The sequence below is a fragment of the Phalacrocorax aristotelis genome, chromosome 2 (assembly GCF_949628215.1).
Source record: "Phalacrocorax aristotelis chromosome 2, bGulAri2.1, whole genome shotgun sequence".
Taxonomy (NCBI): domain Eukaryota; kingdom Metazoa; phylum Chordata; class Aves; order Suliformes; family Phalacrocoracidae; genus Phalacrocorax; species Phalacrocorax aristotelis.
In genome coordinates this window covers 120816963-120844403 of record NC_134277.1, presented here as the reverse complement: position 1 = coordinate 120844403, position 27441 = coordinate 120816963, and the positions used below count along the sequence as shown (strand labels likewise).

The following is a 27441-nucleotide window of genomic DNA, read 5'->3' as shown; positions in this document are numbered from 1 at the left end:
TGCCTGGAAGAAGTGCCCAAGGACTGGATGAAAGCAAATATCACTCCTTTGTTCAAGAAAGACAAGAAGGAGGACCCAGGGAATTACAGACTAGTCAGCCTCACCTCAGTCCCTGGGAAGGTGATGGAGCAGCTAATCCTGGAAAACATTTTCCAGGCACATTTCACAAGGACCAGAAAGTCATCAGGATTAGTCAGCATGGATTCACCAAAGAGACATCATGCTTGACCAAGCTGATAACCTATGGTGAAATGACTGGCCCGGTAGATGAGGGAAAAGCAATGGATATTCTCTACCTTGACTTCAGTGAGGCTTTCGACACTGTCTCCCGTCACAGTCCTCATAGGCAAGCTGTTGATGTACAGGCTGGATGAGCAGACAGTGAGGTGCATTGAAAACTGGCTGAATGGCCAAGCCCAGAGGGTGGTGCTCAGTGACACAAAGTCAAGTTGGAGGCCAGTAAGTAGCGGTGTACTCCAGGGGTCAATATTGGGTCCAGTCCTGTTTAACATCTTCATTAATAATCTGGATGATGGGGCAGAGCATACCCTCAGAATGTTTGATGATGACACCAAAATGAAAATGGCTGATACACTGGAGGGCCGTGCTGCCATCCAGAGGGACCACAACAAGCTGGAGAAATAGACCAAAAGGGAACATCATGAAGTTCAACAAGGAGGAGTGCAAAGTTCTGCACCTGGGGAGGAATGACACCAGGCACCAAAGTATGCTGGGGGCCACCCAGCTGGAAAGAAGCTTGGGAGAAAAGGCCCCTGAGGTCCTGGTGGACACCAAGTTGAACATGAGCCAGCAGTGTGGCCCTGGCACAAAGAAAGCCTATGTCATCCTGGGCTGCATTAGGAGCAACGATGCCCACAGGTCAAGGGAGGTGATCCTTCCCTTCTACTCAGCACTGGTGAAGCCACCCCTGGAGTACTGTGTCCAGTTCTGGGCTCCCCAGTACAAGAGAGGCATGGAGAGACTCCAACAAAGGGCCATGAAGATGATGAAGGACTGAAGCATCTCTCCTATGAGGAAATGCTGAGAGAGCTGGGACCATTCATCCTGGAGAAGAGAAGGCTTAGGAGAGATCTTAATGTATATAAATACCTGACGGGAAGGTGCAAAGAGGATGGAGCTTGGTTCTTTTCAGTGGTGCCTAGTGACAGGACCAGAGGCAATGGCCACAAACCAAAATACAGGAGGCCCATTATGAACATTAGGAAACACTTTTTCACTGTCGGTATGACTGAGCACTGGTACAGGTTGCTGATGCAGGTTGTGGATTCTCCATCCGTGTAGATATTCAAAAGCCATCTGGACATGGTCCTTGGCAACTGTCTTTAGGTGACCTTGCTTGAGTGGGGTAGTTGGACCAGATGACCTTCAGAAGAGCCTTCTAACCTCAGCCATTCTGTGATTCTATGATACAGGTTAACAGTAGAGATATATAGGGAAAAAAAAAGCACATATAATTGTTTTATATCAATGAACTATCAGAGCTTATACTTATGAATAAAGGCACTTCAAAATTTCAAGGAAGAGCCTGGTGTTTTTAGCATCAAATAACAGGAAGACAAAATACTGCTTTTGATTTTAAAATGTTTTAGCTTTACTTACTCAATAATGGGTTTTACTTCTATTTTAGTTAATATACTTTATAAAAAGAAATGTAAAATTGGCTGGTTTATTTCAACAGTTCAAGAAAAAAGAAGGCGTATCAGTCAGAAGTCGAAACTATCTGCGAAAACATGTGTAAGATTGAACAGCAAATAGAAAGACTAAATGAGGATCTCTGTAATGCTGAATTGTCGTACAGTGAAAAAAAAACAAAGTATGAGGACTTAAAAAAAACAAAAGCTGCAGAAGAAATCTCTTACAAGGTTTATTTTTAAATTTAAATTCATTTTTTAGAGTGGAAGAATAGAAAATAATGCTCTTTTGTGCACAGAATTATTGGGTAAGCAACCTAATACTAAAAAAAATAATAATATACAACTTATATTAACTGTGTATTTTAAAACACTTTAAAAATAGCAATTAACAGTAGTCTCTGGAAGAGAAAATAAATTGGTTTTTAAATGGTCACAGGTAATGGCAGGCTAAAAATTAAAGTTGACACATTAAATATTCTAAACCATACAAAGATTTTGTTATTCCTAGCTGATTTAAAACGAATGCTAACAAATAACAATTTCATTCCTTATGTAATTAAATTATTAGAAGAATTTGTATATCAATATAGTTTTATTTGATGCTAAATGCAACCATTGCAGATGAAATACTACATTAGAATAATTATTTCATTATAACTTTATGTCATTAGGTATCTAGATTTGAAATTTTAGTTCATCCTTATATAGAAGTCTTGCCATGACTATGAAGACTTACAAGACTTACAAGACTTGTTTTTTCACTTTATGTAATTCTTAATTAATACTATTGTGCATATGCATACAGCTTTTAGGATCAGTGTTATTGCAGGGTGTTAGATTCAGCATTTAGAAATATGGAAGGAAAATAATATGGGGAATTTTCAAGGTTTTTTTTATGCCAGGGAGATATAAATGGTGTTTTGCATATTCTTCACTAGAGCTCTTCTGCTATATGTAAAGTATAGGTTGCCTGGAAGGAAAGACTTTCACAGTTTTATTTTCTGTAATAATTTTAGGATTTCCTAACTTATAATCAGTACAATTAAGAACATTAATAGCATTTTCCTGGTTATAGTATGCAGTGGTATATTAGGCACTCCATATGCTTCCTGGCTTCCTTTTCACTTACCTGCTTGCCAAAGGTAAAGGTATGTCCAAGTACCAGACTCTGCTTCTAAAATAAACAGAGGAACTGTTGGAAGTGATTTAAAACAGAGCCAGTTAAAAAGCTTATAAAGCCACGGTAAAAAACAGTAAAACACAGGAGAACTTCAGAGCTGTTTTCAGAATGAATAGGAGTGAGTCAATTTTCTGTTCCTGGCAATATCTGAATTTGCACCATGTACTTTTGTCCTATAAATTGTCTTTTTTAGTATATTAAGCTGTTTTATAACTGTATGTTTTAATACTAAATTAGTGTGACTTTTCTGTCTTGTTTGTATATAAATTTGCCAAGCACCATTTTCTCCACATTCTCCATGTTGTGTGCTGAAATATTTATGCATATGGATCTTCAACCGTACAATCAGGGGAATCTACTACGATTCTTCTTATGGTTTAAATATCTAAGGGATGCTAAATATTAGTCTAAGAATTTAGGAATTTAGAAGGGATCCAGGCAAAGCCCCTGCTTATTTGCTGTCCTACATCCTATTTTTTGTGTCTGTTTATATTTTCCTTTTAACTATTAAAAATTAATTTGGAATGGACCAATTTTTCTTCAATTAATTGTACAGTCACATTTTGGAATTTTGACATCCATAACATTCTGTGATAAGGATTTCAAGAGCTTTTTCATATGTTGTGTGAAAAAATACTTACTTTCTTTGTTTTCTGCCTAGTGTGTACGATCTTCATATAATGCCCTGGTTCTTACTTTCAAAGATGTATTGGTCAGTCATTCCATATTTGCTTCCTATATGTCACACATGACTTTATAGGCTTTTATCATATTCTTCCTCTTTTTCAAGCTGAAGACTCCTAATCCATTAACTTGTTTAATGAATGGAAACTGTCCCATATCTGTCAGCTCTGTTTTCCAGTTCTGTTATTATGGGAATTGAGCACAGAGTATTCAGTTGGGCCTGTATAGTGGTATAACGATCTATTCCTTTTGTAATAGTTTTTAACATTACATTTATTCTTTTAAATGCAATGGAGCATTATATTCTTCACGATCTTGTTCCTGTTTGATTACAAGACAGCTCAGAGTCCAGCATTATATAAAATGAGGGCTTTGTCCTGATGTTCAAACATACATTAACCTTCATTGAATTTTGTCCTCTGTAAATAAGAAATCCAGCTGGTTTTACTAAGTCATCCCACAAAATCCCCCATTTTCTATATCGTTTCTGAATAAATTGGAAACCACAGGATCCAGCATGGATATTTACAGGACCCCACTGAAACTGCCACTGTGAAAACTTGTAATTTATTTCTACTGTAGGTCTTCTGTCTTTAAATGCATAACATAGTTACATGAGGACTTTTATCCTTAACTCATGGGAAATTACTTGAGGAATCATTCATATAGTACTTTATCAAATACTATTTAAGAGTCCTAGTGGAATCTATCACCCAGATATCTCTTCTCCACACACTACTTAAGCCCTTCAGAAAACTGATTAATTTTGAGGCACTGCATCCCTGCTGCATCCTCTCCTATGCATCAGATTTTCCATGTGTCAGCTAATTCTTTTTTTTCATAATAATTTATATTATGAGTTCTCTTATTAGGGCTTTGAAAGTTTTATTTGTTTTGGAGTCTGACCTTTTCTTCCCCTATCATATTCTGTTTTCTCAGTGTTTCATGGTGAGTCTGTCTTTAGGTGCTTCTGATTATCTGCTGGCCTTACATTGTCTCTAGCAGGCTTCCTACCAGATATGTTTGGAAAAGGACTTATTTATGTCCCTTGCAGGTTTTTCCAGAAACTCCTATTTAGCTTGCCTGATGGTACTTTTAGATTTAAACAGGCAAAGTTAAGGATCTTTTCTGTTTTCCTTGTTTTTAGACATAATTTCAACTTTTTTTGTCTTGCTGCTAATAGCTTCCCTTCTGTTTAGAGGCATTGATTTTCTTTTTGATATTTCCAAAGTGTCTGTCAAAACTTGGCTTGCATGTGTTTTGAGCCTCCAATATGATATCTGTATGTAATCTCAATCTGACTTGCAAGTACTTTACTCTTTTAGCTGTTCCTTATAAAGTTTTTGATACACTCCTCTAATTTTTATATAAAAAAATTTTTTTAATTTGACTACAGTGGTAATTTTGGGATTTTGTTTTTCCTTAAGCTCTCTTGTCAAGTCGTAGTATTAACATCCTGGGCATGTAGTCAGTCAGAAATGTATCTCAAATTTACAGTTAGAGATGGAATTTAATTCTGTAGGTATTCTGGTTTACTTGGTGGCACAACTTAACTGCTACATGAAGCTGTTACTGGTGGTCCTACCTTCAGTAATCAGGTTGCTTTCCAGCACCACTCAGGTTATTTCAGTGACCTCGTTAATGAATACCTCCATTCCTACCACTTGCAGAATGACCATTCTGTCGACGGCTTTAAGTTAACATTGCTATATTTAGTCTTAGTTACCATAAATTAGCAAACGCATTGTGTTTATAATAGTTGAAAGCATACATATACACATGAAGACATCCACGAGGAAGGTGACCAGTTACAAGAGCTATTTGCAAGGTAAAAGTTACTGTGAATGCAGTGCACAGAAGCTAAGGTACCTCTCTACCTAAGCAACAGTTCAATAGTAGTGAATTTTGAGTACGATCATATAAATGAAGGTGCAATTTATAGTTGACTACCTGGTCTCTGCTGATATTCTCTGAGAGCAATTACCCCCTGGTGTGTCTGAAAAAAGTGTCTGCCTGTAACCAGCAGTTAAACTGTATCCTTGGCATACTGAATAGAGTGAAAAATATATTCATGCAATCACCACATGTTATCGTTAGTCATTCAAAATGTTGCTGCATTTTGGAGAGTAGTCCAGATGCCACAGTTTGTCTAACAGACTGAGAGATTTGGATTCACATAGACTATAAGCATACGTGGTCAAGGAGGTGTGAAGGGGAGGGCAGGGCCATGGGCATGAGTTGTTGCTTGGAGTTAGTTATCCTTGGAGCAAATGTATAAAATTTCATCTGGAAAAAAATGCTTTTACTCATTGATTATAGGATGTGTTTTCCACATGAATGCTGATCTCCGTCACTTCTATTTCCTTGAATTTCCTAATGATATTTGGGATTTGGGGTTTGAGAATATATGGGGGTGTTTGGCACCTGGTTTTGTATTTTCTTATGTATGTGGCATCTGGGAGATGTTTATGACCTCCTTATGCAGGAATATCTCTCTCCAAGTGCTGATGGCATATGTACTTCCAAAGTGCAGATATAGACGTGAACAAAATGTCTTGAATAAATACATTTCAATAATAGAATTGATTAAGTCTGTTTCTTACTTTACTATTGGCCATGTTGTGCCTAGTTTTGCTTAAATAATCAGTTTTTCACACTCACTCAATTCACTTAAAAAGGAAACAGGAAGCCCTAATTAGGGCTTGACTTAGATTGTAATCAGGTATAGTTATGATGGTCTGCTAATCTGACATACATTAAATTAGAGGCTCTCAAGGCACAAACTATAATAATGTGCTATATAACTGTTAACCTAGAAGTGATATTAGTAGGATAGTAATGTAAGATAGGAGTAAAACATGTCCAGATTTTTACTAGAAATTACAAAAAAAAGTCTTAATGTATAAAATATAGAAGGCACTGAGATTTTTAAATTTCGAACATTTGATATTCAATATCCATTTAGGTAAGCCAGCTCAGCTTCTTACTATATTTAATTATTTTAAGCTACCAAGAATAAATTACGTTAAAACTAGAAAATAGTGTTGCTTTTCTTATAGTATGGTCTATATTTATTTACCTCTTGTGCCTGTGACTCTGTTGTAATTTTCTTTTTTAATATAGTTTTATGATACTTGAGAAAAAATGTAAAAGCTATGCTCATCCTTGCTGTGATGTTAGTGTTAAGTTTTCATTGCTCTTGTCCATTAACTTCTTTACTTACATGTTGTATATGGCTTTTTTTCTTTTCCTAAGAATTTGGAGTGGAGTCTTAGAGAAGAAATTCAAGATCAAAAAGGAGTTTGGAAAGTGACTCAGGTAAACATGACATTAACCATTTTACTTCAAATCTAAATTCTTCTTCTACATTCTTTTTACTTCCTACCATGAATTAACTTTGAGTACCTTGTGACCAACTCACATAGAAGGCTAATGGGTTTTGCTAAGTAACCATGCCTGCTGTTTAACAACTAGAAAATTTAAATAATCATGAAAACACAAAACACTTTAGTTGTATTCCAGTTATTCACAATAATTTTCAGTTCCCTTTACAGGATAAAAAACCTTTAGTAATAATCCATATATGCAGTGACATTAACATTTGAATTAATGTATCTTTCTTGCTTCAGTTTCTGTAGGAAGTACAATCAGACCCTTACCATACCTTATATTGACACATGCGTATTAAATAGGGTGGCCCTAACACCATTTATTTTCTCCTGGTGTGAACTGCTAAATTCACACAACACACGTTGGTGTCCCTTTTTTGATTGTCAAATGTAGCTCTTTTCTTCTGGACTTCAGTGATGCTTTTCAACCATCCTCAGGCAAGTGTTGCTATTTCTTCAGCTTCTCTGACTGAAATCCCAAGTTTGGCATCACCAGCAGGGGTATTCCATCTATATCCATCCTTTGGCAGATGGATTCCATCAGCTGTCTTCTGCAAGAGCATGGATAGTGGTAATATTCAAACTGTTGTAATAACTGCCAGGTGTTAAAGCCTCAAGCAAGACGCTGAGTGGAAGCTCCAGGACTGTTTTCTGAAGACATCCTTAATCTCTGCATTCAGTGTCACCAGCAAGAGCTAGGAGGCCTTAAAGTGGGGCTATTAGAACCAAGCTCTGGCTTCTGCCTGAGCAGCAACTTTCCAGAGATCACTCCGTTGTTCCCTATGATGCCAGAAAATCAGTCAATGTTTCCTTCAAAGCTTCAGTCCCGTAACACAGAGACCTTTATGATACAGAAGACCTTGCAAAATCAGCAACTGCTGAACTGGCTGTTGGTATTGACTTTGCTGTTAGTGGTGCCTGCCTGCAAGGTAAAGGCAAGTAATAGATTTCCAGTTGCTACTGTTGGGCACATCCCATGAGGAGATGGGATACAGTGATAACAGTTACACCAATCTTGAGCCACTACTGTCTGAACCAAGGCCCTTGCAAGAAGAAAAAGCATTGCCTTTTTCTTAGATAAAACTTGATACCAGATAAACAGTACAATTAAAGACTTTCTTCTCATCCAAGATCCGTCTAATAACTGGAAAAGATCTCCTGTGATGCATCATTAGCACACCAGTGTAAAACCCACCCTGAGAGGCCTTTCATAGTTGGTAATTGAGTGCCACTGAGATTAATCTCTTCTTTCCTATGGAGACATGTAATACCTCTGGGAAAAATATTTCTGCTATTAATGTTCCCACTCTCACCATTATGAGATACAGGATGGATTGGTTCCATTGCTCATTCCTGCTCATCCTGAGATGAATATTCACGTGCTGTGAGTGTTCTGATGTTGGATCCTTATCTGACATCATGTGGGATTGAAAGAACATAGCCACAACTGGAAGGACACGTTGCAGTCTTTTGCTGCAAGTTTTTGAGTCAGAAACGCCCTTTGACTCCTTTGACAATGGTCTCAGATAGGAGAGATTTACTCTGAGAGGTATTAGCAGTTTAAATGAGACTGTTCTGAGATAGCCAAAGGGAATCTCCTAATGCCACCTGAGTTTAAAGCAACAGAGATCCAGAAACGTTAGTGGTTTTCTGGGAAGCTTGTCCATTCCACCTACCAACCATGTTGTCACCTGGAACACTACCCATAACTTCACATAGTATCGTGCCATTCTATAGGAATTCAGAAATTATGCTGCATTTACTACTTAAAACACTCATTGTAAGGATAACTACATTTGTAAACTATAATTAGAACTAGAAAAAGGAGTTCTTTGCCACCTAGCATAATACTTTGAAAAGAGTAAGTCACATGTATGGTCATTTCTTGGCCTCTTTTCCATAATTTTCTTGGCTTATTTCACTCTGCTTCTACACCTGAAAGGAATTAAAAATTTTGCCAGCTGTGTTCCATTTTAAATATACATAGACACATACGTGCGTGCGTGTGCGTGTATGTGTGTGTGTCTCAATATCAGATGTTGTGTATTCACTCTTTGCTACACGGATAAATAATTACTTGAGTTCAAGTGTGGTGAATTTGGGGTACTAGAAATTGTAAGTTTATGTAAGACCTGCCCATTCTGAAGGACACAGCTGCTGATACATAACATCTCTCTATCTTCCACTTTATTTCTTGGGGCAGAGGGGAGAAGTTTGGAGTGGATGTATGCTGGATCTTGTGTTTCCCAATCTAGAAGGGTGTTCATGTATTTTGCAAAGATTTTGTTCCTTTTCGCTCTGCAGTGTTTTCCTTCTCTTTTTTCAGCCCCCCTCCCCTTTTTTTTTTTTTTTGATCTAGGAACATGGCTATGGTGATTATGTTTCCCATCAGAAAAGGTTTCCACTCTTGACATCAATATTTATAATTTTAATTCCTCTTTTATGAAACTTTTTTTAACTCTTTGCTTTAATAGTACTGTAAATTCGGTCTGCTTCAATGTAATTTTTACATTTCCTGATAATTCTTGCTGATTCCTCCACTGTATTTGTGTTTGCCAGTTCTCCTGGCTGTTTGGCTTTTCCTAGTCAAAGGCTTCTGAGATGTGCTAACTTAAAGGCCAACTTTTCCTTCATTTTGAAGACATTTTAATCACTTTATGATATATTTGTTAACTTTTGGTCTATTCATGGTGTTTACTTAAGAGTATAAATGTTCCCTTCAGATTGGATTTTTCATGTTCTACTTCTGCTTTTGAAATACTGAAAGCTAATTCTATATATATTTTAATAAACAGGCCAGGATTAAAGCAATATATGATGAGCTAGAGGAAAAGCAAAAAGAGAAACTCAAGAAAAGAGAGAAAGATACGAAGAGGATACAAGAGACTGAAAGACAAGTAGCTGATCTAGAAACAAAACTTAAAAGAAGTGAAGATATATTTAAAGACAACCATGAGGTAAAAATAGTAGATTCTGGACCACTAGCTAGCATAAATTTTTGTCATGATTAGAAAAAAAAAAGAGGAAACAGAAGTCCATAGCTCAGAAGGGTTGAATTTTGCAGCTGTGCAGATGTGCCCTGATAAAACATAGCAAAACGCAACATAGTTCCAGCCTTATTTTTGACCTTTGTTTCTTTCTGTATTAGTAAAATCTTACTGTCTCTTTTAACTTCTGTGATCTGTTTTTCTTGCAAATGGGAAGACTGTTTAGTACTTCCTTGCTTCCTTTGTACTCCTTTACTTGTAAGCTGCAGAGAGCAGCTACTGTATAAGCCCCCAGCCATGGTATGCTGGAGACCTCCTTCGCTTCCCTGCTTTATGGGTGACACTGCTAAAAATTTTTTTTCCTTCCTCTCATGAAGAGTCTGTTTTGTATAATTAGAAAAAGAAAGAGAAGATTTTTGTATTAAAAACAGGTCCTCAACCTACCTGAATTGACTTAAGTACACTCTTCTCTTCCAAGCAGTTCCCCTGCTTCTGGTAGAGCATTCCTACTGTTATGGTATGACATCTTTTGGTTGGCCCCTCTGTCATCTTTAAAGTATGGCCAAAGAGCCATTTTCCTCCAGTTGTCTAGTGATGACATAGCAGCCTGTTCCCCGTATTTGCTGGGAACAGTGGTGTTAACGTTCCCTCAGGTTAAAACCTTGGGAAAATTTTCAGAAAAATAACCTTTTGTCCAGACCTGCTCAAAAGAGTAACAGGTATGCTAACTAAACTTGTATGACTGAGAAACATTTATTTCATTATTAGACTTTCCTCTTTAAGATCTGAAGATCTTTTAGATCTTTGAAAGCTTTGCTTATATGGAGTGCTACAACAGTGGTAATAGAAAGCAGAGTGCAAAGTGGTCAATGTTATCTGAAAAAATTACTGTTTGAATACAAGGTATTATGATGATGGATGCTTTTCAAAAATACCCGATAGTAAGTAGACCAGGTCACTAGTAGTCCCACTAACATGAGACCTTAACTAGGTAGATGATAGTATCCTTAAGCAATATTGATAGTTGTATATCCCCCTGTCACTTCAACAAACATCTGTAGAAACAGACCTTATTGTTCTGAAATGATGTGGAAATATTAAAAATCTGAACCATAGTTCAGTGCAAGATGTAATGTCTGTACATTATACTGAAGCAAAACCCTCAAACAAACCCATTCATTCTTTCTTTTGCAGAATTGTTTGGAATGTAACTTATTCACAGATTTTATTTTTTTTAAAATTAAGAGCATTTCCCTACCTTTGCTTTATCCTTTTTGTATGTCTTTTTCTTGAGCAGGTGCTATTCCTTTTCTTCTTTTGGGAAAAGGCTCTGAAAACAACTGGAAACATGAAAAATTTCAATTGTTTTCAGTCTTCTCTCATGAGTGAAACAGAATTTGGCTTTCACGCTGGTATTTGTACAGATCAGCAACACTGAATTTGGGGGTTGTCCTTCTGTCATTACGCTTAAATGAGGCTTTGCCTACTATTCAAAGCCTCTGTTCTATATGCCACCATGAAATATGTTCAAATCCTTGCAAACAAGTCCTTCCAAATGTGAGCTGCCCCACAGTGTATGAATAGGTGGGCATGCATTGTTCACTGTAATGAGCAGCTTTACGATCTAGGGAAAGTATTTGAAGTTTTCTGGTTTTTTCACAAAGGAAATGCATGTCTCAGGGACCTGAATTGAAAATCAGTAATCAGTGTGAAAGAAGTAATTATTTCTTAAGTGTCTGAAAAAGAACATTTTCACTGGGCCTTACCACCAGAAAAGAAAAAGCAAAATGCCTTCATTTTTATTTCCAAATCAATAGGAAACAAAACTAGCTATTGATGGTTTATGTCCAGAACTAAGGATAGGAGTTTTCAATAAGCCTATGCTTGTTATGGAACATTCTCACAATCAACTCAGATCAACATCTTTTGAGCTTATTCAATTTAGAGACAGGATTTTGTTATTTTTGTTCAAAGCCCAGAAACAGAATTTGTGCTGCCTCAGCGAGAAGATTTTTGTTGCAAAATCAGTTTGTAGGTTTATAGTTCAGTTATCCAAATACTAGTAAATAGCTTGTCACAGGAGGTTGTCTTCTCCAGGTTTTTAGCGTTATTCTATTTGAAGTGTTCTTGACATAGTCTACATGTAGCAATATTTTGGCATTTTTGTCGGAGAGATGGAAGATGTTGAATAGTTTGAGTTCAGGTAATGGATTATGTGATAGTTTATTTTTGATGCAGGTTTAATAAGTCAAATTGAAAAATTAAAAGAAAAAAGATTCCTCTAATAGCTAATAGTATTTTCAAAACAACGCATTAGTGGCAGTGACTAATGTTGTTAGCCCTTCCCCAGCTAAAACTAAGTAGAAACAATGTGACAAAGATCACATCATTAGTTTCCTGGAAACTTAGAGAGGTGTGGTGTAAGTTATACATCATGGTCTATAGCTGTGTACTTGCTTCTGTTCTAAAAGCTTGGAAACAGTTTGCACAAGCAGATTTGTATGTGAATGATATGTGAAAGATATTGGTAATTTCAAGGAAGAACTTTCTCATTGGTTAAAGGTTTAAATTATTGTTTCAGAATGGAAATATTAATACCTATTTTGATATTCTTTGTTATATAGTCCAAATGGAATTTAGATCTTTGAATAATATAACTATTATACCATTTATATAAGCATATTTAGTAACGTAAAACTTTCCTTATTACGTGTATTAATAATAATTTCTGTCATTTAATATTTGGTGCTCACACTAATGATGCAGATTAAATTAATACAATAGACAAGAACTGGTTTTTCTTAGGTGCTAATTAATAATGAATGGATTAATGAAAAATATAAAAATGAGATATCCCGATATCTTATTTTATTTCTTCTTCCTTCCTCCTCCTGTTAACTGTCCTTAGCTGTGTTTTTCGTGAGTTAGTGATAAGTAATAGACATTTATTATGCCCTTTATACAAATTCCATGGAAGCTATTCCAAATATATATTTTGATTTTAGAACTTTATTTGTAACTTTCTTGGCAGAAAGAAAGTAAAGAAGCATGAGGAGCAGAGTAAGCAGTGGTATTTTGCTGTAAGATGATAAACACTATATGAAGTATATATTTTCTATTTTAGAGGTGCATTTTTTCATTCAAAGCATAGAGTATATAAACCTATATGACAAAAAATAGGTATGGAAGGGAAAACAAAAATAAGCTTAAGAATGGTAACTGTTAAAGTATTTCATGACTGATATATTTTCTGATTTCTATAGAATGTAGGACAATAACTTTTGAATACTAACAGATCTGTTTGTGCATAAACTCTCCAGAAGCTCTCCTATTTGAATCAGAGATTACAAGAGCTAGATAAACAGCAGAAGCAAACTGAACAACAACTGGAACAAAAAAGAAGTATCAAGCAGCAACAATTAAATGATATACAGGTGAATAATTTAATGCTTGTAGGTCTCTCTTGAAGTATGGTTAATCTCGAAGGTTAGGCTGTCATTTCTACACAGCTGCCTTGGAACTATATACATGCATACATACAGTATATATACTCTTTTCTCTCTCTTGCTTGAACTAACCTATGAGGTCCATAGCCTTGAGACAGCGTAAAGTACAAAGCAGAATTGATATTGGGGTCATTGAGAAGTCCTTTGCTTTCTTCATTTGCTGCACTGGCTCAGATTGCTTGAGGGGTTTTAGAAACGCAATAGAGAAAATCAATAAAGGACGAAAAAGATTCTAGTATAATACGAAGTGCCTGCTGATTGCATGTTTGCTCAGCAGATGGCATCTTTTTGTAAATGATGGCTTATATCTGCTGTATCAGATACTAAACTGTATAATCCTCCAAAGGGAATTATTGAATTTCATTACTGAACACAATGCTTTATATAAACATGGTTATAAGCGTTAGAAGAAACAAGCCTTTTCTTTCTAAGATTCTGTTCATTTTTGTTATTCTTCCATTTACATATTGTAGAAACTTAAGTTAGGTATTACAGCTTCAAAGATGAGTCATATAGATTGGAAAAAAAAAGCTTTCATGAATCCCGTAATTTCTGTTGAAAAACCCTGAGACTTCCAGTATATGGCAGAATGTTAAATTAAGCACTGGGAAATTGACTGATTCATACAGGTTTCTAAATTTGACAGGGAAGACAGAGTTTATACGTCCCTTTCTGTTAAAGATTGTGCTCTTCCAGACTGCAGGTTTACCAATAGATCTTAGAACATGTGGAAATGACTGATGAGTCAGCATAGAGATAATCAGTAATTCTACAATGTTTTTCAGTGCATTTATTTCCTAGACTTTTTTATTATTATTTTTAATGCTGCCTTTCATAGTAACTGTAAATAACTGTATACATTAGTTACTTGAGCAATATTTGAGTTGGTGTTCTGGAGGAAGGAAAAATAAAGTTATATTTAGAGGTTTTAGTGCTCTCCCATGCTTAAGACATTGGCTTGTTTAAAGCTTGTCCAGTGTGTAGTTTAAATGATGTTATGGAAGAAATGGCTATGATTCTATAGTATTCTTAGTACATGAGTAATATCAACTCAGGCTTCCAACTGATCAAGCAATTCACCCAATGCTTCAAAGTTTACCTATTTTAGGACAAGATGAATCACACCCTGGAGGCTTTTGCATCTCACCATTGAATTTGAAGTGTCTTAGTTTGGTCTGCTGACATTTAAATGTCTAAAAGCTAGATATCTAGATAAGAGCATGTGAATTCTACCCCATAATACACTCGTAGTCTTGTCAGCAGCTAAGAAGAGTGAAGAATTCTGTTCATGTATTGAAGAGCTGAATGACCAAGTGCCAAGGGACTCATTCAGCTTAGGCAGGATACTCAACTGTTATCCACTACAGCAAGCCATAAAAAGCAAATATTCCGTATATAAATACTTGGATCACACAATGTAGAGTATCTCACCATTCTTTTTATTTCTTCAAAAACCTGATTGCAAATTCTCTGTATTCTATAATAGGTACCAGATTACACTGACTCAGTGGGTAGTATTCCATATGCTTGGAAGTCAACATTTTCAGGTTTTATTTGCCTTCTTGGTTAAAATGTTCTGAAAAAAAGTGCAGGAAGTTGAAGAGAGAAAATTCTTATTCAATGGCAGTTTTGTTCTAAGACAGCCCATATGTGAACCCGACTCTTCGGCAAAAAAAATATCATGGCTTCTTTGTGTACATATTTATATCTGGCCCTGATCTTTTAATCATCTCAGATTTCATTATTTGCAAAGTTTAAGGCCAGGAAAGACCATACAGGTATCCTCTATGTTATGGGCTATCACATTTCTCCAAGTTCTCCTGGTACTGAGCCTAAAAATAATATGATTTTTCTTCAGAGGTTGAGACTTTCTACAGGCGGTTCAGCTGCATAGGGATTTGCATTAATTACCATATCTTCATTTTATTTCTAATGAATCTATGTTCCTTCAGAAACATGAAATTTCCATCTAATCCTATACAGATACGTATTATACTTTTACAAAGTTCAGAGGTCTTAAAAATGTCATGTTCTTGTGGTACCTTGCACGCCTTCATATCTGTGCTAACATCTGTTGCAGAAGCTTTGATTCCTCATTTTTTTACATCTACCTTTAAGTATACCTCTAAGAAGCACTTCTTTCATAAGGAAAAAGATCATTAGACTATGCGTCAGGCTACTGCTTCAGAAAAATGGGGAGGTATCTAACGAAGAAATTTTTTAAATACTCATCTTTAAATACTGTGATGCATTCTTTGCCTACTGAATTGTGAGGCGTTGAAATTTGCTATTTATACATGTGTGCACCTAAGTTATATATGTATATGTCTGTATATAAGGATAATCAAAAGGCATTTTCCTCCCTCTTAATTTAACCCATTTACATAGCTGCTTAGAGCCCATTAGCATGGGTTACAAAATCTAGTGCAGCAAGACCACTTTAGAAGTATCACCCAAATAGAAGACTCCCACCTGTTTATTACTACTGAATTGCAACAGTGCTTTATGTTTACCTTATTCATTGCGGGGAAACTGCAGCTTTGTTTACCAGATACTTTTGCTCTTAAAAGTAGAGTTTGCTTGCGTCATGAATCTTTACATTTTGGGGGTCCTGTGACTGTCAGTCACTTTTGGAATGAAAAAGACGCTGCAATTTAATCTCTCTTCTGTAGAATAGGAAGTTTAGTGAAAACACTGTTTCTATTTAAAGGTTTTCAGCAGCTTAATGTCAGCATCTCTTTGAGTTGTGTACTTGTAGCTGAGGAAAGTAGGCAGGGGTTCAGGAGTCCTGTTCTCTATGCTTTAATCCTCCACTCTATGGAATACAGGAAAACTGTGTTATGAAAAACTTGACACCTAGAAGACGAAAACTCTCTATTTAGGCAACTAAAAGAATAACACCAGTTTTATGAGGAAGCCATATTCTGCCTGGAGAACGTAATCTAAAAATACTGTTTTTTCCTGAATATCAAGTGGTTTAGGTATCTGCCTAAAACTAATAAAACTATTACATTTTTAAAGTACTTTGATTATCAAGCAATAAAAGCTGCCAGTTAAGACACTGACTCTGCACACACTGAAACAAATAGGCCCAGACTTGGGTCATATGTGAAGACTGTTACTTTTCACAGTCATTAATAAAATTTGTGCTGTGCAAACCAGTGCTTATTTGTAAAACTTTTATGTATGAGAGCAAAAATAAAAGAGAATATGCATTTTATGAAGACGGGGGCCTACTAACATGCATACATCCATATACAACATAGGCAACTGCAGAAATACAAAAGCCATAATAAAAATTATGGATTTGTAGAGGAATAACTGTGCAACAAGTTGGACAACCGTAAGTGGATGTGTAAAGCTGTGCTCTTACAGAAATGCAATTATTCCAGTTGCACTAAGTGCTTCAAGTGCCCCCTCAGAAAGAAGCTCTGTTTCTTTGGGTATACAATTTCGTTAATTCTTGTGCGTACTAATGTGCTTAAAATACAGTATTTGGAAATCTATCCCTGCCTAGTTTACATGCTATATATGTTTTAATTCCCAGGAAAAAATTTCATTTGCTTCCAGTGAAATTGCTGAAAATTCTCACACTACAGAAAATTTAAAAAAAGAACTTAAAGAACTAAATGAATTATGTAACATGGAGCAAATACAGATGGAAAGTGCAGAAAAATCTTTCATTGATTTGTGGTAAGACCTACTTATTATATGAATTTTAAAAGATAGTTTATTACTTTTGCTAAAGTAATTTAGTAATTCCACTTTATTACTGTTACTAAAGATAGTTGAATTTTTTTTACAGTATTATTTCTAGGAAATATAATGCACTTTTCATCGATAGCTTGTGAGTATTTTTGTCTGATTACTGCTTGTAGTTATTAATGGTAAATTGTCTGCCTACCAAACTGAATTTCAGGCATCAGAATTACTTTTGGAAATCTGATAATATTCATGGTCAGTTGCATCCTTAATTAATGGAGGATTCCACGCAGTCTGTGTTTTCTTTGGATTGAGAAGTGTGGACCTACACTGACTGTGACTGATGAGTCCTGAAAATAGTCTCAAAGGGCTCTGTCCAACTAATAATGCAGGCTGCCTTCTAGGCCATGCAAACCTTGGAGGTCCATGTATACGGACTGCACAGCAGTCTTACTCTTCAAGGATAAAGGGGAACCTGTTGTGCAACGTCAAAGAGCTTGGATTGTTGAATTGTACAGGATGACTAAATAGTGAAAAAGTGATCCTTGCATCATTATACTAGATCTCCCTTTCTGTAATCTCATTCACTTCTGTACTGTTGGTGTTGAAAGATCTTTGAGAGATTATTCCATGAAATCCTTGACTGGTGAAAAAAATATTTTTCTATGCAAATTTTTAGCTGAATATGTGGGACTGAGTATGTTTTTTCCAGCTCTTAATTCAATCTGAATGATACAGAGGGACACAAAGTGTAGTGGAACTTACAGAACTTCAAGAACAGGAGGCATCTTTCCATGACTGAAAATCTCTTCTCGCTTTCCCCAGCTCTTTAGCCGGTAGTCAATAGTTCCATAGCAGTGACATGTTATATTCAGACTCAGAGGAGATAGGGGTAATATCAACACAAAATGGCACTGAAAGATCATTCCAGCAATTCATTCTTTCTATATATCTAAGAAGTTAATCTCTCTTTCAGAGAGGAATTTTCTTGCAAATTCTCCAACTTCTAAACCTAAAATAGGTAGTAATGAAAACTTTGCATTTTTCTTGAGAACATGCTTTTAGGCAATCCATCTAGTAGAAAGAAATGTAAAGTTAAAAAAAAAAAAAATCCAAAAAACCCCTCTGTGTATGCATTCCAATGCCTAGTACAGCCTCCTTCCTTTTTGTCGTTCTCTGAACACAGAAGGTACAGCACACGGGAATTTCTCCATCATGTGCCTTGCTGAAAAGTGACAGCATGCCTTATGCCTTCTGATTGTCAGAGCAATCAGCCTTTCTGTGCTTGAGGGGCAAAGGAGAAGAAGAGTTTGGGCTTGGTGGTTTTTTATTGCTTACTGTTTCTCATTAGTGAAGACTAATGGTGACAATATTTAAAAAAAAGAATTTCTTTCAGGCTAATATACCTTCTCCTATTAATGGTTCCAATAATCTGGCATATATCACATAGCATTTCATCAGTCTATCTTAAGAAAGTCTGCTCTAGCCATTTCCTGTTATATTTTGCATTATGCTTATAGTTCAGTATTAAATGTACTTGTCTATTTGAACTGATCTTCTTTTTGTAAGAGTGCCGATACCTGCCTGAATTTGTAGAAAAATTGGGAATAAAGGATTAACTATTTTTACTTTTACTCTTGGCTATGATTTCCACTTTTTTTGACATGCTGTCAGGCTAATTCTAGCCTGATGTGGTGGAGAAACTTGAGGTAAAAGAGTCCCTACTTCTGCTTTCAGTCTTCACTATTGTCCTTTTATGGGTGCTTTTTAGCATCATCTTCTGAATAACACCTCCCTGACTTACTATTGCTTACCATTAATGCAATAAGACTAAATAATAGCTACTAGAGTGAAATAAAAACATTGACAGTGTTATCAAAATAACAATAATTTGAAATAAATACTTTTTCCATAATAAAATTGATTACAAAACTGAAGTCTACTGCAAAATTTAGCCTAACCTGCTAACCAAGGGAAAATTATATGCCACAGGTATCCCACCTAGAATCCGTCTTATACCAATGACTTTTGCAAAATTGTTTTTGCACTCTTGGAAGAGATAAAGACATGTCTGAATTTAAGAATGAACACAAAATACATTCACTCAATTTTCTTAATCTCACTGGAGTTTGGTGTTAATTAAATTAGAAGAATGATGAGCAAATCCTGTGAACTTCAGGTTTGTGTGAGGAGCATCCTTACTTGTACTGGAGCCCCTATGAATCTGTTCCCATGTGGTGTGCCTACCTCCAGCAGGAAGGAAATAAGGGCAGGAAGAAAGGGGGACGTACTGGATATTAGCAAGGCTGGAAGGGCGTTTCAGTGAAAAGGAACTCTAGGTAATTTCAATGTATCCCTTAGTCCCCCTTTAGAGAGGTTTTTGTAGACATTGATTTAGAGAAGGCCTTAGATGCTCTAATTTTCTGCAAAGGAGATTGTCGTTCTGCAGGGAGTCTCATAAGAGACTGTGAGGAGGATCTTGTGACCTCCAGAATTTAGAACTAAATTCCAAAACTCCTGAATACATCTGTTCTGTCAAGTATCAGCTAATCAATAAGAAGGATAACAGCTTATTATTGGTCCCAGCTGTTCCTAGCTTGACAGCATAAATGGCTCCTGAGCGGTCACCGTAATCTTTACATGACAGATTTTTCCCTTTCTCAGACTGTTTGATTTGCTTTAAAATGAAAAATAACGTCTTTTAGAGTTAAAATAACTGAGTTTACACAACAAAGCCTTAAAATTAGAAGAAGTAAGCTTAAACTTCTCTCTCAAGTTTCCTTTTTTTGTGTGCATATTGTGATACAGTCTTTATTATGCAGCCAACTGTTAATTACCCGCAAGGCTCTGGTTTAGGTTATCTTGCAGAAAATCAGTTAGAAATACTTCTTTTTTTAAAATATGTTTCTGTCTGACAGTAACAGAAATACAGACCCTGAGATAACAGAATATTAGTACAAAGTGAAAATATCTGAAAATTGCTTAATTTTACATATTTCATATGTGCAGGTTAAAAAAGCCATACTAGATATGGACAGAGACAGAAACAAAATATTACACAAATGATGTGAAGCTCCTCCTTCCAGTCCCAATAAGTAATAAAATAGTGGTTACCCAATATGGCACTGGTCATGGGCTCATTCTGTGTCACAGAATATCATTATTCGAGCAGATACCTTACATGTGGGAGTGAACTACTCCATTCTTGAGAAAGCTGTTTTAAAATTGCAAGCTGTTTTTTAAAATTGTGAGAGTTATGTATCTCAATAGACTCATTGGATACGGATTGATAGGCAGAGTGTCTTTAAGTGGTCTAAATATTCATTATAAGCTCCGTCATATAGTGCTTTGGTTTTTTTTAAAGGGTATCATTATTTGTGAGGACTGCCTATTTTATCTATTATAAAATTAAACGTTAAATCTGTGAGTAAAGACTAAAAACCAGTATGTGGAATATCTTGATTACTTACTTGAATTTTTTTTTTCTTTCAAAGGAAAAATTTAAGTGGTGTGATATTTAAGCAGCAAAATGTTCAGATGGTATTTAATCATCTGCAAGATGAGCTAGAAGAATATAAGAAAAGGTTAAAGCAGGAAGAAAAAATATATGAAGAATTACTACAGGTTAGAAAGAAAAACCTGAAAGATTCAGAAGTGAGTATTAACAGAGCTGCATTTCTTTATGTGAGAAGTGAAACAACTATTTGGTTAGTTCTGGCTCTTTTTAGGTCTAAAAAGGATACCAGCTTTATGAAAAGTTTGAAGTAAGTAGTTTCTTCTCGTCCATATGCAAGTGTTTCTGGTGAAATTTTAATTAATGTTTTTGTTAGTTTTCACAAAATCTGTACTGATCAGGATATGAAAGAAAGGGAAATAGCAGTAATAAGAACATATTTCTTTAAAAAATAGAGATTGCTACTTTATTATTTTTTACAGGGATACTAGTTCTTTCAAAATACCATATTTGGCTCCTTTGTTGTGTTAAATTAATTCATGAGGTAAAAAATGCTTGCTAGTATGTTGACTTGCTCATTATCACCTTAACTTCAAAAATAACTGTAAGGATAATTTGGTGAGGTACCTTTCTTACCTCCTTCTCTAGGACATCAGGATTTGTTTTTCCTAATGTGTCCTGTTTCATCCTGTCTCATCTCTTCTCCCATCTCCTTTAGACATTGAGTTATGGGTATTGCATGAAGTAAAGAGCTCTTAACCATATTTCGTTATTAAATTAATGTTGGAGTTATGAGACTATGCCAAGCTTTTGGTGGTTAAATGTAACTAGAAATATTATGCTGCATGCTTGAGAGCCTGTTTTAGTTTCTACTGGAACATGTTGCTGGTCTTGGTATTGACAGCTCTCTGTCTAGGCGTACAGCTGGAATGGAAGCACACACTGTCGGCCTTTGAATATTTACCTTGTTATTACCCAGTCATTTTTATGTAATTCTTCATTATTTTTATGGAAAATACAGATAAAAGCACTTATTCACATCTATGAAATCCAAAACCCACTGATCCTTTTGAAAATTTTTTTAAAAAAATTAAGAGATGAAAAATAGAATGTGTCCCAATTGTTTACATTACATCAGAAAGGTCTCTCTTTCTCTGCCTCCTCATATCGAGATAATTTACTCTCTTTTTCTGACTAGTCAGGAAAGACTGAACTGTTGATAATAACACCAGCAAAACCAAATATTCCTTCAGTACCTTATGGACAATTAAAAAATTTCAGTGGGGTCTTCAGTTTATTACCTAACAGAAATGGGCAAAAGACCTTGTACCGGTGGGTGGAGGAAGTTTCTGAGGGCATTGGAACTCATATTTACAGGCAGGCTCTTTAAGGAGGCTAGCTGTGATTTGTGGAAGCTGGGCCATGGCCAGTGTGGCTCTCTGGACGGCCTTCGGAAGTTTTTCCTGACAGTAAAAAGTCAAATCATCTACCTTGCTTTTGTTTTGAATGATAAAGATAAATTTTCTCCTTTAATTGTGATTGAACAAACAAGCATTTCAATTCTGATTTTTGGATTGAACAATTTCTGTAAAAGGCCTGACTTCACGTAATGTGGTACACAGATTATGAGGCTTCGTCACCCAGGGTCTGGAGATGAAAGCTGGTTTACTGAAGTAGTAATGGAGCATATGTGTTAGACAAGTTTTCACAGTCTCTGCTTCTTTGAGCTGGGTAAGACCATTCAATCCCCAACTGATAGATAATTCAATAGGAATCGACTGAGCATATTTTTAAGGTGAGAGATGAGTGGCTGAAAAAGTAGTCCTCACAGGATTAATGCCCATGGGGAGAAAACAATAAAAAACCAATGCCCTAACTTCTGGAGTACAGAATACAGGAAGCAGTTCAAGAGGTTCTGATCTAGGATTTCTAGAAATTCTAGTGAGATATTATACTGAATGAGAACTCCCTCTCTTGATAGTTTTAAAATTTAGGCTGCTTTCTTCCAAGTGTCATGAGGTACAAAAATTAAAAGGGCATGTTTCCTTTGTAGGCTGTGAATATATGTGGTAATGTCATATGCATTCATAGCTAAGGTGAAAACAAAACCTCAAACAACATAAGTTGCATCTTTTAGTTTGGGAGAAGTGCTGTCAGATGCTTTTGTTGATTAGGGCTAGATTTAAGCAGGAAAACAAACTCTTGACTCTGAAAGCAGAAGTTTAATTTGGAGTTCCTTCTACTTAAGGAGAAATACAGATGTACATGTCAATACAAAAAGTTAGAGGTGCACAGCTAGCAGTACAGTTTGGAGGTTAGAATTACCAATCATCCCCACTATCTCATTTTTAAGATGGACAGGTATGAACGATTACACCTCATGCAGAAAAGAATGATGCAGTAATAAATGGGAAGACCAGTGAGATCAAAAATCCCAGCCTGAGATCTATGAAAAGGTCCAATAAAATGTCCTTTTTTGTGGTGACTTGTAGATTTTGTGAGGGTGAGTAAAGCCAGTAAATGAGAACAAGAAAGAAGAACTTCTTGCCAACAAAAAATGGTTTGAATAGCTTGACAGGAAGGGGATAGAGAGTGACACCTTTATTCAAGCAAGAGGTCCCTCTCTTGGAGGCTAGATGTGACTGTTAAATCCATAAAGGAGATTCAGCAATCTCTTACGAAGAGATAAACTGGCCAGAAACTAGGTGAGAAATTTGGTGAGAAAATTAGGGGTCCTTGTTTTCAGCATTGTAGAGGGAAACAGAGTTGAAGAGTGAAGGGAAATGGAGTTGAAGAATGGTCCTGATATGGAGAATCTGCATAAGAAACTAGCGGCTTCAGCAGAGATCCAGAGAAGGAAATTTTATGGGGCAACTCTTGCAGTGCACTAAGGGATAGAAACCATCTATCTATTCATGATCGGGACTGAGTAGGATGAGAAGCTGAAGAATCTGTGTGCCTGGTTTTTGCAAGAACACAAGCCATGTGCGACTTGACTGGAGAGCTGTCACTGTTTTGCAGACCACCTAGATTCTGTCTTCTCACAGGATAAAGGGCTGCCAAGTGATAAGACTATGACTGAGTCTTGAACGTAACAAATGTCACAGCTAAGTACAAGTTACGACGTTGGTTTTACTAACATGCATGCTACTAAATGTGGCAAAATTTACATGTATAATGATGAAGTTATACCTTATAGGCATATTTTATCACTGTGTTATTTGTAACTACTCTCATAGCATCTCATTACCTTATGTTCTACAGAGACAGCGCAGTCCCCAAACTGTCATATTGGCATTTGGTTCAGTGCCAATATGTGCTGTATTAAGCACACAGATAAGAATTCTTTGACATAACAATTCATAATGAGTGTTGGATCATGTTCAGAATGATTATGTTGTGCTTTGTCTTCTTAACCTCGAAACAAGCCTGCTTGCTTTTATTTTCTGCTGCTAATGTGATTATTGTACTTTCAATTAAAGTTCCTGTAAAAATGATTACTGTGGTTTTTGAAGATTGAGCAAGACATTTTGAATGACCGAAACTCTCTTGCATTGTGAAAATTTGTCCTCATTAGTATTTGCTATTGGGCGTATGATAATATATTTCTGAAGTGCAGATACATAAATCTTTAAATTCAGACATCTGTATATACAGACTTGGACTTTTGATAAACACATTAAATATTCTTACCCTAAGTATTAACAGATACACTGATATGTTGACTTTTTTTTGCTTCGAAATAGTAGCAATATTATAACTTCCTAATTCTAGTAATTAACATTAATCTGCTAAAAACCCCTTACCTCCCAATAACAGTTCTAGATTTTCTATTAATTTATTTGAATGTTGCATGATACTGGAAAAGAAGATGGTAATAAATTAATACCTCTTTAGCATTGTACCTTAAAGTCGCACCAAGTTCAGCAATATTTCACCTAAAACTGAATGAGAATTTCTCAGATATATAAAAGGGCATTTGGAAATTGTTATAGTGGAATGACAATATTGTCTCCTATTCACAATGTGGAAAGTTTAAAAGAGGGGAATATACTTCTAAAAATGTTTTCTTTAAATTTTATAAACAGTAAAATAAGTTTTGAGTCAGTTATTATTAAAAATATTTAGTCTGCAAATGTTTGATCAGAATATTTTTACCTTAACTTAAACGTTTTTCATTTTAAATCAAATCAGCTTGTTCCTATGAGCACTGTCTTTTTTATAGAAAAGCATTTTCCATCTGGGAAATGATATATCAGAAAATCCATGTCCGGTTCTAACAGCTAGTCATGATATGTTGTTTCATCAGATATTGGGAGCGTTACTAATGAAATAATCTACAAAACGGCTTATTTCAGAAGGGATTGTTATAGAAATATAATACACTGCTGAAAGCTGAATTAAGAAGTAGGGAAAAACAAAGTTAGATCCAGGGGGTTGTTTATCATCCTGGTGTTAGGTAAAATCCACCGGGTGTCTTTTATCATTTACTATTAATCTTTTTACGTTATCTTTTCTTCTAGTCATTCTTGTCAGTCTTGCTGAGCTAATACCTTCAGAGCAGTTTCCATCTCTTACTTTCAAAAAGACTGTTAATCAGTATTGTTAATGAAGAGCTTTGTTACAGCATATCTGTGTAAACACAAGAGGTACATTTGAAGATATATGACAAAAGAGGATTTTTTTAAAAGCTAGAGAGCCATTGCTCCCTTCAGGCTATTTTGTGTGTGTGCGGGGTAGGGATAACAAATAGTCTGGCTATAAAATTGTCTTTAATTAGTTGACTCAGTGGCTTCCAACAGTGTGCTACACTGGTATGTGGGACTCCCATGTTACAAGATAGACTTTTGAATCTTACTCCATGCTCCTGGGTAGTCTTAGCGTATCGACTTACACGCTGTCCTGTGGGAAGTGCTGGCAATATTACCCAAATAACCATCCCACTGATTTTATTGGCTCATAGGGAAGCCATATACCTTCCCTTCTGAGCAATATGCATAGCTAGAGGTTGGGTGCCATGACAGTAATAATACTCCGAGTGAAAATCAAAGGGATGTAAAAGCAGAAGGTTAATAGAAATTTTAAAGGATAGTTTTATGTTTCTCCATTGAAAACAAGCCATATGCGTAATAATTAAAAGCAAATTAACCCTCGCTGTATTTTAAACAGCATCAGTGAGAACTATTGTAACGGTCTAAAAATAGTTTTTTTTTCATGAAAACAATTATTAATTATTTTTTCTACAAACACAAAAGCTCTTTCTAAGATTGCAAGCCAGTTTTGATTATAATTTCTTCACTCATAATATTCAAAAATACTTTGATTATGGCCAGGGGTGCTGTTCTAATTTGGAAGAAATTATTTTCTGCATTTTCTATTATGGATGTGGGAATTAAAAGCTTCCCACAATTTGTTTGCATGTAATCTAAAATCTAGTGCAAGTCTGAAATGTGCATATTGAAAAATCGTAATTAATACCCGAAAGTGCAAATGCATGGAATAGTAGGCGGATGTGTGTAGGTTTGGGAGCTGAAGAATTAAGTGAAAAACTCCAGACATGGGACATTTCATTTTGTTAGGATACAGTTTCCAGTCCTAGAATTCTTTTCACATCTTTCCATATGTCTTCTTTTTCCCCAAAATGACACAAATTTCAAAATATGGTAACAGGTGGTAGGTGGTATTTGTTTTAGAATGTCTTAAGTGTTGATAGTGCTTTATTTTCTTAAGATCAAGTAAGTGTTTGTACTTATACGGCGTAAGTTAATAAAATGACTTTTCAAATTTTCAGTTGAAGTAACTGCAAAAGAGTACACAACAGTAAGTACACAAATTCTTATCAGTTAAAAAATGTTGGACAGTTTTTGTTGTCCTGCAGTCTGGATGTCTCCGCTGATAAAATACTGTATCTGTTGTTAAGCAACCCACAAGGCATGCGGCATCTCCAATGCAGTGAAAGCAAATGCTGAGATTTTTATATTTAGGTACAGCTCCTTTTTGTGTTTAAATTTTACTTGTGCCTTACAACTACCACTGTGGTAGTTAAGCCTCCGTCTGGTTTGAGGGCAAGATACTGGTCTTTTGAATATTCTGTTTGTACTGGATAATTACATATGCGAATTTTACCTCATGTGCTTGAATGAAGAAGGACCAGCATGTATTCCTAGGGGACTTTTGGAGCATGGTTAGTGTTTTTCTCCACGCTTAGTTAATTCGAAGGACATTCAGGTGACTGGTTTGTGTTGATAGAATGTGTCAATGCAAGGAAGCCATGAGATAGCCATTAATGTTACATGAATGTAGTAATTTATGGCAAATATAAAGTTCTCCTTTGTTGTATGAAATCTGATGTATGCCCTTCATGAGGTATATATGTAGTCCAGTATTGAGAAGGTAACATTTACTACTTAACATGATGGAGCCAGGCTGTGAGGCTTCTTTGCCAACTTCCTGTTTCTCATTCTAGATCTAAAGTTAAATAATTAATTTTCTCCTCCTGATTTGGAGTTTAAGATTATGGTGTAACTAGAGTTACTTTAGCTCCTTCCAAAGCCACTGTGTGTCAGTTCACCTGCAGGCTTGTGCATACTTGGAATGTTTAATTGATACTGAATTCCTTGAGTAAGTCTGTTGCATGAAGTTGCTACCATCTTTACTATGATTTTGTAATTTAGATCGTGTTTCTTGGATATATGTACATTACTGTCTGTGACTGGATTACTTTATATACTACTTATGGGGCTGCTTTTGTGCGTTTTTTATTTCATTCTAGATTAAACTTCTAAAATGAGTGTCAGTGTGGAGTTACAGTATGAGAAACTTACCTGCGGATAAATGTTGGGTTCATTAAAAATTGTGGCATTATGAATTCATCATATTTCTGC

General features: G+C 35.8%; 1 protein-coding gene across 3 annotated transcripts in view; it reads left to right on the top strand.

The window, feature by feature from the left end:
• The window catches only part of CCDC178 (coiled-coil domain containing 178), a 193726-nt gene that overhangs the window by 45322 nt on the left and 120963 nt on the right, over positions 1-27441 (top strand). For all 3 annotated transcript variants that reach the window (XM_075084950.1, XM_075084949.1, XM_075084951.1), the window contains 6 exons: positions 1700-1883; positions 6775-6837; positions 9704-9865; positions 13216-13329; positions 16949-17094; positions 20598-20757. In XM_075084950.1, the coding sequence (XP_074941051.1) occupies positions 1700-1883; positions 6775-6837; positions 9704-9865; positions 13216-13329; positions 16949-17094; positions 20598-20757 (829 nt within the window). The remainder of the gene's footprint in view (positions 1-1699; positions 1884-6774; positions 6838-9703; positions 9866-13215; positions 13330-16948; positions 17095-20597; positions 20758-27441) is intronic.